The 13,574-nt window shown below is 42.2% G+C and overlaps 1 protein-coding gene across 1 annotated transcript in view; it reads left to right on the forward strand.

The window, feature by feature from the left end:
• Positions 1 to 6,917: 6,917 nt before the first annotated feature.
• The window catches only part of ppp1r13bb (protein phosphatase 1, regulatory subunit 13Bb), a 106,172-nt gene continuing 99,515 nt past the window's right edge, over positions 6,918 to 13,574 (forward strand). Inside the window, exon 1 of the mRNA XM_028822154.2 lies at positions 6,918 to 7,495. Within this exon, the coding sequence (XP_028677987.1) occupies positions 7,487 to 7,495 (9 nt within the window). The 5' untranslated portion in view covers positions 6,918 to 7,486. The remainder of the gene's footprint in view (positions 7,496 to 13,574) is intronic.

Here is a 13,574-nt window from a genome sequence, read left to right on the forward strand (position 1 = left end):
CTGCTGTCTGGTGTGGTGGCTTGCTTACTCACCCATTCCCAAAATAGTGTTAAAAACAGTCTCCCCCTCTACTGGCCCATCTCTCATTCACAAAACTAGCTTCACTCTTTCCTCATACCAGTGAGCTTTATTTGTGTAACTTCAGCTGTGAGGTGACTTTAAGCTACTGACTGCAGTAATTTCCACCTTCCCTCACTAAAAGGACATCGGACTAGACCTCCATTTAGTAGCTCACAGTTTTCCTGCACCCTTTTATCCCTTCAAAACCTTTAAAGGGCTGAGTCTACACCACCACTTCCATGCTGTTCACTCCCTTAATGTTGGGATGTCCTAATAACAATTCAAGCCTTATACTCTGCTTAAAATATGTACTAATCAAAAATTGAGTACAGGTGTGCATACATGATATTTATAGGTTGTGGGGTGCCGGGTGCCACAGTGCCCCATCGCCAGCGAAGACCCATTGGTCTGAGCAACACAATCCATGAGGACGGTTCAACCCCGAAGTGGGTCCTACTTTTTGTCCAGGGTCCAATCCAGCACCCTGGAACTCTCTTCTTCAGCACCCTCTCCAAGGTCTTCGCATCCCTCTGTTCTGCACCCTTCACTGGACGTACGCACCCAGCTGCACGCCCCTTCCTATCGGAGGAACCGGCATTCACCCCTCGATTCCTCCTATCACTCTTGGACGCCACGGCGGTTTGAGTCTGCACATGACAAACACACAGACCCGTTCCCGTCTGCGTCCACCAAGACTGACGGGAGACTCGCAGGCTCGGGGCTTCGGGCTCTAGGACCCAGGGCACTTGTCAGCCCCTGTCCTGTCTGCCCTCTTGCTGTTGCTCCCCTCACCTCGCGAACAGCCTGCACTGCCGCGTCCGCTGTTGGAGACCCACCGACATGGTTCCGATCATGAATGTCACAGGCCCCTGCAGTGGGATCTCCCTTTTCCTTTACGGGGATGGTCTCACTTACCTTCCCCGCCGCGTCCCTCTGGCTGAAGACTCCAGCGCCGTGCCGATCCGCCCACTGTCGTGGCGTCATTCATCACGGACGCAGCTGCCTTCACCTCCAGCTCCTTCAATCTTCTACGGAGGACGTGTACCACCTGGAATAGCAACTCGGCAGGCTGGAGGCACTCCTCCAACTCGCGTAGAGCCGCTAGCAAGCACAGATCGTCAGTCAGTGGTTGCCTTACCTTTTCATCAGGCATATCCTCCGGCTGCTCTGAGGGGCCTTCCCACAGGCCCCGTTGGGTCCTTCCTCGACCCAGGATGGACATTCCTTGGGCCCGCCTCCATCCAATCTTCGGCAGACACGCAAGGCACACTGCCCAATCCCGAGCCTGTCCCGGGGAGGGACTTTCGGTCCGTGTCCATTTTGGCTCCGTTTCTTTTTCTCCTGGTGCGGCGACGTGCCTCCGAGGCACCGAGCAGCTGCGGCAGCCCATCGAGCTGCAGCGTCTCCTTCCTCATAGCATCGCGTGCTGCCACCTCTGCCCCGATGACAGCCTGAGGATCAGCCTGCCATTGCCACTGATGCAGACCCGGGCAGTCCCTGCCTGCAACATAGAAGGTAAGTTTGCCCCCACAGGGCCGGTCGCCATTGGGCAGGGCACTTACCTCCTGGGTCTCGTCTCTCCAGGGCGACGTCCTCGCCGTGCTGCTGTTCCGGGTGTCCTCAGCGACAGTGTGCCTGCTGGAGCCCGCTGCACTCCGGCAACGTCCTTGATTGTCTCCCCGCACCAGAGGAATATGGCCGTTTGGTGGACCGGTGGCGGTCCATGAGGTGATTCGCTCACGCAGGGTTGTGCCAGCGCATGTGTGGGCTAACCTGCTGCTCTGGACTGCCCACAAAATTATTTTTTTGGGGTCCCTGCCTTGTAGCAGGCAGAGAGTCCCATCTGGGATGCCATTGTGGGGGAACAGCCCGGACACAGACAGGTAGACAAGATGGTTTCACCACACACACGTTTATTATACAATATGTACAAGGTTCAAGTGCACAATACCCAGTGCCGCAGCACCAATCACCCCTTAAGTCCTTGGCCACACAACACAATGCCTTCAGTCTCTGGTCTGCCTCCACTCCTCTCCTCTGAGCTCCGTCCTACTTCCACCCGACTCTTGCCAATGACTGGAGGGAGGGGGCCCCTTTTATACACCCCGGATGGGCTCCAGGTGCTTCCCGACACTCTTCCGTTGACACTCCCCTGTGTGGTGGAAGTGCCGGCTGTGCGACCGGAAGGATTCTGGGTGTCCCTGCTCCTCTTCCCCCCAGCACTTCCGGGTGTGGTGGAAGTGCTGAGGTCCAGGGCTCCCAAGGCATTGGGGCGCCCCCTGACGGTGGCCACGGGCCCCTACAGGGTAGAGCTTCCATGCTCTGTACCCATGGCCCCCAAAGCAACCAGGGCGGTCGCCCCCTCATGTTCTGGAGGAGGCACAAGCCCTCCTCCGGTCCTCCTGGGCATCCCGGCCGGGCATGAACCCCAGCTGACTGCCACAAGGTAAATTTATATTTTGTACATTGTTCCAGTAGTCACCTTTCTTGTACACCGTGAAACTTGTTTTGCCATTAAGCCTTGTGTGTTTTCTACAATTATTAGATTTGCTAAATCACACTGTGCTTAATTAATAATCGATACTGTATCTCAGTTCTTCAATATTTGTTCACATTATTTGACTTTTTGTGCCTGTCATTTAAAACTAGGCAAAAACAATTTGCTTACTGAATAAATGTAGTACTAAGGTGTTGTACCGTGTCAGCCATTATGCATGTAGTGAGAAGTCAAGCAAAATGACACCTTTTATTGGCTAACTAAAAAGATTACAATATGCAAGCTTTTGAGGCATCTCGGGCCTCTTCTAACTTCCCAAACCGTAGTCTAAGTTGGTTAAGTAAATAGATTATGATTATAAATGTTTAATGATTTGTGAATATCATTGTGATCACTGATTTGACCATATAAGCTGTAGATCACACCAGTAAGACATGCAGACACTCTGGCCTTGTCGCTAAAGCATTACTTGGTAAATTTCAAGCTTTCCAGTTTAATCCCCAATACTAACTCATTGTATGACTCAATTTACGTGCCACTGGACCAACTGTAAGCACACAAACACCTGTGCTACAATAACGTGTAAAACGCTTTGATAAAATCATTGCCTAAATATGAAATAAAAAAAGTTATATCAACACAACATGACAGTCTTTGAGCTTTTGTCAAATGTGTGCCTGAAAAGGAGTAAGCAGAAAATGTATTTGTAAAATACAGTACTGTACACAATATTTAATATATAGAACAATCCAGTTACTCCACAAAAATATGGATGTATGCATACAAAACTACTGCCTCTAATTTGCCACTAATTTCATATGCCTCTTTTGGCCAGCCTCCTGTCATCATTTCCTCTAACTCCCATCAATATACTGTAAGTTTTTGGTCAATCATTCTCCACCTTCTCCTTAACATCCCCAGCTGTCTTGTGGGCAGCATGCAGTGTAGGATCCCTTGTGCAGGAAGTTGAACTGGGTATTTATTTTCATCACTGCGTGGGAAGCAGCACACAGAGAGAACAATACAGTTTTCATTGGTAATTTAGAAGTAATGTTCTGTAATATTTGACTTTTGAAAATATAAAATGGGCACTTTGTGTCAGTGCTAGACTCATTGCATCTCGGCTGACTCAATTAAGTTGGATTCCTTTCAGATACAGACTTGTTTATACAACTCAGCTGTTAATTTATTGAACCATCCCTTGACATGTAAAGATTTGATGAATAAGATCTTCAGATTCTGGTCTTCATGTTGTCCAAAAGCCTTACTGTTTACTGAAATTTAAAAACAATCTGTTTATTTTTAAGGCTTATATTATACAGGAATCCTTTATGACCTTTTTAGAGAAGCACCATCAAGGCTGGTCTTGGATTTTATGAGGCCTCTTGTGAAAGACCACTTGGATCCACTGCAGTTTGCCTATCAAGCAAAGATTGAAGTGGAAGACGATTGACTATCTGCTCCACACGGCTATCTCCCATCTGGATAAAGCTGACAGCACTTTAAAGATTGTTTTTTCCTCCAGTGCTTTTGGTACCATCCAGCCATCCGTGGACAGAAAGGAATAAATTTAGAGATACATGGGTGGATGCGCCTTTGATGTCCTTGATACTGGACTATTTGTCAGGCAGACTGCAGTTTGTGAGGCTCAGGGATTGTGTCTCTGATGTGGATATGAGCAACACTGGAGCACCACAAGGAACAGTCCTGTCTCCTTTTTTTTTTTTTTTGCACCCTCTACACCACAGACTATAAATATAATAACAGGTCATATCACTTGCAGAAATTCTCAAATTATTCTGCACTAATAGGAGCATCTTGGCAATGAGGGTGTGTCTGGAGGACATTGTTTCTTGGTTCAAAGAGAATTTCTTTTCCAGTATATACAGTGATTATTTTAGTGAATAATAATTTCTGTCCCTTATTTATTTATGTATGATGTTCATTTGTTATAGGATGTGTGCTTTTTATATTATTTGTTTGTCATTTCTTGTACTTGCACTGTTTTTACAATTTCATTGTACTGGTACAATGACAATAAAGGCTTCTTTCACTCCTTTGCTCCAATTGTCTACAACTTAACATCAGCAAAACCAAGGAACTGGTTATTCACTTTCTCCACACCATTTGGTCTCTACACCTGGTCACTATTCATTGAGTGGATGTGGAGGTGGTGCACTGCTGCAAGCACTTGCAGGTCTTCATCAGTGGTAGGCTGGAGTGGTGTCATAACGCAGAAGAACTGCAAGTATAAAATAAAGGACAGAGCAGACTCTTTTTCTTTAGAAGACTGTGGTCCTTTAATGTGGACAATGACATTAATACACATTTTCAGTAATTGTTCGATGGCCAGTGTAATGGTGCTATGGTGCGCATCATTTCAAGACAGGCCCACTGAATCAAGAAGCTGATTAAGAAGGCAGTCACAGTTAAAGGATACAGTCTTGACCCACTGGAGGTAGTAGTGGAGGAGAGAATGAAAACAAAACTGAGTGCCATTATGAACAATGCTACACACCCTTTCTGACACACTAGCATTAAGTACTTTCAGCCAACAAATTATTAAGCAGAAGTGTGTCAAGAAATAGTACTGGGGCTCTTTTGTACCAATAGCAATACTCCTTGATAATGCCTCGATGTGACTGGTATTACTTTTAATTCTTTAGCCAAGTCAGAAGTTTTTCTTTCTTTGTGGTAATTCTAGTGTGTATTCAAGGGGGGGGTTGTTGTTTATTACATTTATAGAGCTTCTGTAAAAAGCCAAATTTCCCTCTTTTCCTTAGGTGCATTTTTGGGCCCACTGAGAGGTTACTTTAATCAGCTGTTTTTTGGGACAAATAAACATCTATCTATCTATCTATCTATCTATCTATCTATCTATCTATCTATCTACAGTATCGATCGATCTAAAATAAGGTCGAAGTCCCACATTTGAACCTAACCGTACACTTCTGTGCTTCAACGTTTTTTATTTCAACAACTGATTTTTCTTTTTCCTGAGCGATTCATTCTTTACTATTGATGCCTAGACTTGCCTTTTACTTACTGTAGATTATCATCACCTATATAGATAGTGCCTTTATCCAAGACAGCTTTCGAAATCAAGAGACTTTTCAATTCTTTACAGATATTTCTTACAATTGCTGTGCATGCAGCTTAAGTGTCTTGTTCAGGGTCACACATTGAGGCAGAGGTTTGGAATTGAACCTAAACCTTGTGCTTTGAAGTCTAGTGTGCTTTGCCATCCACACAATATTGATTACTAATAATTATACTAGATTATTTTTTCGTCTGCTTGTGAGCTTGATAGTTGGATACTCCATTATAATCTTGTTTTCACTGTTAAGTACCTTGTGATTTGGTATTGTTGTTAATTATGCTATACAAGAAAATGATGGAATACTCTGCATATTTGTACAATTATACCACCTACCAAGTTTACAAAATAAAGATACAATACTTTCTTTATTTGTACAATTAGGTTACCAGAAAATTAAGTGCCTCATTGTTTTTGTATCAAAGACAGGAATTTTAAAGTTCAGTTTGTGGTTTACAGTTCGGAATTTTTGCCACTACACGCAACGCCTAGGTGCTTTATTTCTTATAGAGCTTTTCTGTTTCTAGCACAGACTCAAGGTTTTTTTTAACATATATTTATACTTATATCCAAAGTATTTTTGTCTTACCTCAATGCGTTGCTCTTTTTTCTTTACTTAATCTTTGCCAAACTTAGGGTCTTGACAACATTTAAAATCAGATTTTAAGTTTGGCACGGTTTTATATACGTTTTTTTAATTTGAGATTTTATCATGATCTTTATTTAAATAGGTAATTTATACTTTGTAAGGCACCTGGCAATGGTCCACGAAGTTCAAGGCGCTATATATAAAAAAAACAATTGTTTGCTCCGACAGTATGTTTTGCGGTGTTGAGAGAACGTACCCAAAACCCCCACCACCAACGAACACACGTTTCATTTGGGCATTTTTGGGGCCACTGAGAGGTTACTTTGATCTATTTTTTTTAATCCCGCTCCACATTCCAGCCTTGTCGCGTCATGCGGTGACGTCACGAGGCCGCCTGACAAGCATTCGCTTTACCTGCTCCTTGGAGCGATCCAATTTCTAGTAAAACTAGGGGGAAGAAAGAAGGAAAGAGGTGCGAAGTCTTTTTCGCCCGTAAGCTTAATTGTAAAATATAAACGAGCACCGAATTGACTAGTCCTTATATTACAAAATGTTTTGTTACACTACTGAACTAAAGCTGTACAATCCACCAAAAGCAGGGCTCCGGTATGGCTATTTACCCACTACGTATGGTTTGAGACGCCCCCTTGTGCCAACCTACCTGCTGTCACCTCCCCCATTCTTCCCAGTGTGGAAATACATTATGGATTGTAAATTGGATTTTGTGTGGCAACTGGGAATGCTAACTGGAAAAATTCACTGGAAGAGCATTTAGAATTCACCAAAGACGTGCAGGGAGTGGAGCAAGCTTGTCCGGTTCTGGATTCGTTTGTAGGCTCGGTAGGGGGCGTCGGCGGAGGTGAAGAGCAATGCATTCAGTTAACGTATAGTAGGTAGAAGATTAAGCACTCTGTGAGCCGAGAGTGGATCAAGAAATATAAAGCATCCGCCAAATCGAACCAAGCGACCAAGAGCCGTTTGTTTAATCACCTCTCAGCAGCTAATGACAGTCTCGAGCTGTGCGGCCCGACCGCCGCGGTCTTGACCAGTTGCGGTGCGGCCTGCGATTCGCTGAGAGGCCGGTCAAGAGTCTGCTGGGCACCCTATTACCCTCTCCTCGTCTTCTTTTACTCCGCACTCTGAGCTATTTGAGGGTATTTGAAGAAGAGCATATTGGAGCGAACAGCCATTGATCAGCTAATGCCGTCTAGTCTATGAGGATCCCTACGCCAAGAGAGCGAATATGATGCCGGTGAGTGAGTAGCTGAGATTGATGGGAGTCAGTTCCGTTCGTTGCATGGTTCAGAGAGGTGGAAGTGGAAACCACAGGGCATCGAGTGGGTGACCATCATAAACAGAACACTATCAGATACTCCAGAATTATACATGAAGTGTGTACTGTAATGTAAGAGCCAATCTGATGAAGCTCGTTGCGGTGCTTTGAAGAAATAGAATATTTATATCGTATGTAATCGAAACACAATCATTACTAAGCTAAGACCCCTTAAAGTTCATATAGAAATGTTTTCCTCATTTCCGCAGTGGGAGCACGGTCAGGTTAAATGGCTTACCCGGGTTCACACCGTGAGACAGTTGTGGCAATTTAGTTGGCAATTTTGTGTTTTCCGGGCCGACATGTAACTGCTGGCCACATAGGTTGCAAACGAAGCAGTGTATGTGTTATATTTTGAAGTGGACTCTACCCTGGAGCGCTTTGTATATCCTGCACAACTGTATCGGTATTTTTAAAAATTTCAACACTAGTAGCTTAAATTACTCCCTCATCATATTGATGAGGTAGTACGGAATGAATTACAAAACTTGCCGCTTTATGTTGTGCATTTTCAGGTGAACATCTGGAGATAATTTGGAACATTTGGAGGTGACACTGTTGTGCAGTGAGTAGCAATTCTACCTCGCATTGCTTAGACTGTGGTTCAGATTCCATCTGTGTAGCTATTGGAATTAAACCCATTTGAACATGGGCAGGACATGCAAAGTCCAAAATAATATGTTGTCAGGATGGTTACTAAAAAGGAATTCTTCATTTGAGCATGACTGTTGTAAAAAATGCCTGCTTAGAAAATGAGTGATTGGAAGGAGAGAGCAATAGCAATTGATTTTCAAATGGAAATTGATTTCTTGTGTCATTGGCAGCCTTCTGATCATAGCATGTTATAAAAATCACTCCAAGGAACTTACATGAGGATAAGTGACTTTGAATTGTCCGTATAATGAGTGTGTGTAGATGTGTGTGTTTGCGTCCTGTGTTGGACAGGTGCCCGGCCAATGTTGTTTTTCAAGTTTGGCCATGGTGCCAGTGTGAGCTTCACCTCTTCACAACCCTGAATTGGCTTAAGTGGATCTGAGAATGGATGGATGTATATTACTGTAGTGTATGTCAGCCTGAAGGCACTATGAGGGCAACTGACATGTGGGTAGTCTGTGGTGAGCTGTTGAACTTCTGTCAAAATACACCTTATTTGTTAAGGCTGCTATGCCTTTTATCCGTTTATTTATATAACTTGTTTTAGCAATATATCTAAATTTACTTCAGAAACAGCTGTTCTATATTTTGATACAGTAAGTGTTTAAGTTTAGTGTGTGCTTTATTTCCTGTTTTGAACCTTTTTTTTTTTTTTTCCCTCTCTTCACCTGTGCCATGTTCCATATTTGAGTTCATCCATCAATTCTTACACTTAGAACGGATTACAATGATAAGGATTTTTAATGTTATTATTTCAAATGTATTCTTGTTCTGTGTGTTTACTTGAATGCTTCCATGACTTTTTCCCATTCTTCGCTGAGTCTTTACCTGTCATACTTTTCCTCATTTTAGGTCCATATATATTTTGCTGTATTATGCACAGTTGCTATACATTGTGCGCATATAGACTTGAACATTTATGTGAACCTATAGGTGGTGTGCTGGTGCTAAATTTCTGGTCAATCCTTTTTATCCATTCAGTCTGTTTCCCAGTGTCTGTGCCTGCATAGGGTCTATTTTTGTGAGTGTGTGCATTTGGCTGGGTTGTTGGTGTTTTTTTCTCCTCCATTGTCAAATATCTATATCCTTTATTGGCCAAATCTTCTGTTACAATCTAGCTAAAGTTACTGTTCTTTTAGTCAGATTTTTATACCGATGTTACATGGCTTTTTAATTTTCTCTTATTCTTTTGTAGTTGGAGATATATGTAAGCATTCTTAGCCTGTCCTCACCAAATGAGTGCTACCTGTATTTAAGAATCAGCTCAGTTGAAGTGAATTCTGTCAATTCCATCTATTTATTTTCCCCCACTCTTCTTTTCAACACTGAGGTTGTGAGGAGCCAGAGCCTATCCTGATAGTAGGAGGTGCAAGGCAGGAACCAATCTGCTGTAGGGCACAGCTACTGTATACACATGTACACACTGACTCACATGGCGCCAGTTTAGATTTGCCAGTTAGGTCACTGAATTTTTATTCTTTTTTGTCCATTTAAATTAAAAAATGCAATATCCTTTCCATGGCTACAGGTACAGGAACTGCATCCTGTATTGTGTGCAAATCTGGAACCACATTTGTTAGGATAGCAGTCAATTACAGGGTGTACTAATGCTCATACTAGGCAAATTTAGAGTTGCAGTCAATCAAAGTGGATGTCTTTGGGAGTACCTGGAGTCACCATTAACAGGTTCTTTTCAGCATAGTTATCACTGTAATTTTTTTTGTTTGACGGCCTGTAGTGTGACACAGTGGTAAATAATGCTTGCATCACAGGTTCCAGGGGATTCGGTTTGATTTCTGGCCCCTCACTCTCTGTGAGGCATTTGTATTTGTCAGTAGGATTTCTTTGTTTTTTCCTTTTAAATTCCAACTTCCAAAAGATATGTCTGTTAAAGTAAGCTGTGATTCTAAATTGGCTTGGTGTCATTTTATGTGTACGTGTGCCCATTGATGTCCTGTTGAATTGGTTGCTGACTCATACCTTGTGCTGCTGAGAGAATTTCTGCTTTCCCGTCATCTTAAAACTGGGTTAGGTTGAATTATGTGATGGATTGATAGTTTGATGGATTCATTAAATGGATGGCTATAGAGCTGACTTTTATCTTTTTAAGTCTTGGACTTCCCCACGCAAAAAAGGGCAAAAAAAGTATTTGTCATTGCCACTCTCAGTCCAGTATTGTGGCAGTTTGAGGACATAAGAAGTTTAACAAATAAGAGGGGACCATTCAGTACATCAGGCTCCTTTGGTGAACTAATAGGTAAGTTGTCCTAATATATCATTCAGATATTTATTTAAAGTTATTAAGTTTTCTGCTTCATCCACTTACAGATAGCTTATTCCAGATTCCCATAACTCTTCATGTGAGGAAATGTTTGCAAGCTTCAGTCTTAAGTGCATTTCCCCTTAATTTTACCAGTGTCTTTGGATACATGATTTGTAGTTTAACTTAAGGAATTCTGCTGGACCAACTTTATCAATTTGAGTATTCTGAAGGTCTTGATTAGGTCCCAGCATAGCCTTCTTTGCTCAGGTCTAAAGAGTTATAATACCTTATGTCTGTTAAAGTAGTACTGGCCCTTTAGTCCATAGATGCAAAGACTAAGGAGATATAATAACCTATGTCTATTAGAGAAGTACTGGTGCTTTAGTCCATAGATGCACTGGGTTACTCTTCTCTGCACAGCTTCAAATGCTGCTATGCCTTTCTTTTAGTGTGGTGACCAGAACAGCACACAATGCTCATCCATTGCATTGTATAGTCTGAGCATAAAGTCCCTTGGCGTGTTTTCAACAGTCTTTACAATATAACCAAACATTTTATATTTGCCTTTTGATTGCTTCTAAAGACTGCATATACAATGAGGATATTGTAAGGTTATTAAGACCATCACTAATGCTTGATTGTAGTCAAATGAGAGCTCTTCTTCATGCTGGAACATTTGCAGACCCCACACAAGTCTGGATTAACTCTGTACAGTAGGGAGTTGTGAGGATGTAGGGCCAGCCATTGCCCTACTGCTGGAGGACAAGTCTTAGTTGTTTTTTATCTTTTCTTATTTTATCAGTTTGTTCTTGTGACATTCATGCACAATCCATTCATTCACTGTTTTTTTCTTATTGCTGCCAGATAATGGGGTGTTTTTTGATGTGACCTGATGAGAAGCAGGGGGAGTTTTTATTGTTCATTTTTTCTCGTACTTTTTAAGACTGTTTCATTTTTTGTACTACCTCATAGTGTCTCTTCTCAGTGAAGTCCCTCCTGATAAATAGAAAGTAGCTTGGTAAGAAGCTAATTGATATTGGCAAGCAGCAGTTGGTTTTAATCACTGCATTTCATGCCTCTCTTCGCCTGCATCTGCTCATTTCTTATACCCGATTGCCTTCTTGTTAACCATTTTCTGTTAATTCTGTTGTACATACTCGGCAGTCCAGGTAGTTTAAAGAAGAGTGGCATTATGGAAATCCTAATTGAATGTTGCACTTTTTATGTTAGTGATGTTTACACCAATGCTTACAGCATGGTACATAGCCGTTCCAAATGATTCAGAAAGAGAGAATGTCGTTGTCATGAGGCTAATAACCACTTATAATGGGGGCAAAAAGAACCACAAGTTAATTCCAAGGTGGTGCGTGGGACAGCACTACACAGGAATTTAATGTATCTCAGTTTCCAGTAGTCTAATTCAGAAATAGTTAGTGTTTATCAACACAAAACATTTAATGGAGCAGCTTGGCTGTGTCAGGCTAGGTCCTAATAACTGTTTTCATAAGCCATTTTGTTTTGCAGAATAGTGTTTTCATCTCTGTTTTGCTACATTATGTACCTGTCTTGGTCTGAGTTTTTGACATTGGTTGATCCTTTCCATAATCATTCACCTGTCCAAAGATGTTTGGTTCATTATAGGATGGGAGGAACAACACACTGCCTGGTCATATCAGGACCTGAGCAGGAGAAGTCCTGAGGATGTCTGTTTATCATAAGACAATGTCACTCTTGTGCATACACACACATGCACACTGGTCAATCTACCCTCACCAGTTCATTTATAATGAGTGACTTTTTGGATATGTGGAGAAATTTGCAGCTCATAAACAAATTTACCGTGAAACATATGCAATAATACAGAATATCGGATAGTAGGGCAAATGGAGTATTAGAATTGTTATGCATACAGAGTACAGCAGTGCCTGTATATTTGTGTATATTTCTACATCTTTATATGATTGTGTATGTATGTACTTAATAAATATTTAATTGAGGGAGAGAAAGAGTAGGTAATTTTGTTAGGCTCTTTGGCACCATGATTGTGAGAATGTGAAATTGTTTGTGGGTCCCTTCTTTGCACCCCACCACTCTAAACTGGATTAAACCTGTTTGAGAATGCTATTTTATATACAGTATAAGAAACGTGATATTGAAGTAATCCCTCCTTTGAATGGAAACTATATGTAGAGTTTTTCAATTTCAAAATTGCTCGTATTCATATATAATTTAAATGCACTTACAATAGTTTATTCCATACTCGTACTAGCAGTAACATCTTTCATATTTAATTCAAACTTTTTCTATTCCTGCTTTATCACATTTTACGGGTGAAGGGTATTCAAACCTAAACACTGCAGCACAGAGTGCAAGACAACAACAGTAACTGTGACTGTACGAGAAAGTAGCCCGTCACAGGAATTCAGTTTTGAGCCGTTACTTTTCAGGAAAGATGCAAAAACATGCATGTAAGCTTTATAGGAGACTCTTAAATATGGCTGCTATGTATGAGTGTGTGTTTGTCTTACAATGAATTGGTAAATATTCACAACTGCAGGTCCCCCACACTGACTTTGAATTGGATAAGTTGGTACAGAAAATTGATTGATGGATGAATAAGTACACCAATGTTGAGCTGAAAGATGATTGAACTATGAAAACTTACCATAATTTTGCCAACTAAGTGACTTGATTATGAAGAGGGAGATTAACATTCGTAAGCATGTGTTTGAAACCTGTCTACTGTTAACAGAAAGCTTGATTAAATTATTAGCTAACAAAATATCCATCCATCCATCCATTTTCCAACCCGCTGAATCCGAACACAGGGTCACGGGGGTCTGCTGGATCCAATCCCAGCCAACACAGGGCACAAGGCAGGAAACAATCCTGGGCAGGGTGCCAACCCACTGCAGGACACACACAAACACACCCACACACCAAGCACACACTAGGGCCAATTTAGAATCGCCAATCCACCTAACCTGCATGTCTTTGGACTGTGGGAGGAAACCGGAGCACCCGGAGGAAACCCACGCAGACACGGGGAGAACATGCAAACTCCACGCAGGGAGGACCCGG

The sequence above is a fragment of the Erpetoichthys calabaricus genome, chromosome 16 (genome assembly GCF_900747795.2).
Source record: "Erpetoichthys calabaricus chromosome 16, fErpCal1.3, whole genome shotgun sequence".
Lineage (NCBI taxonomy): Eukaryota > Metazoa > Chordata > Cladistia > Polypteriformes > Polypteridae > Erpetoichthys > Erpetoichthys calabaricus.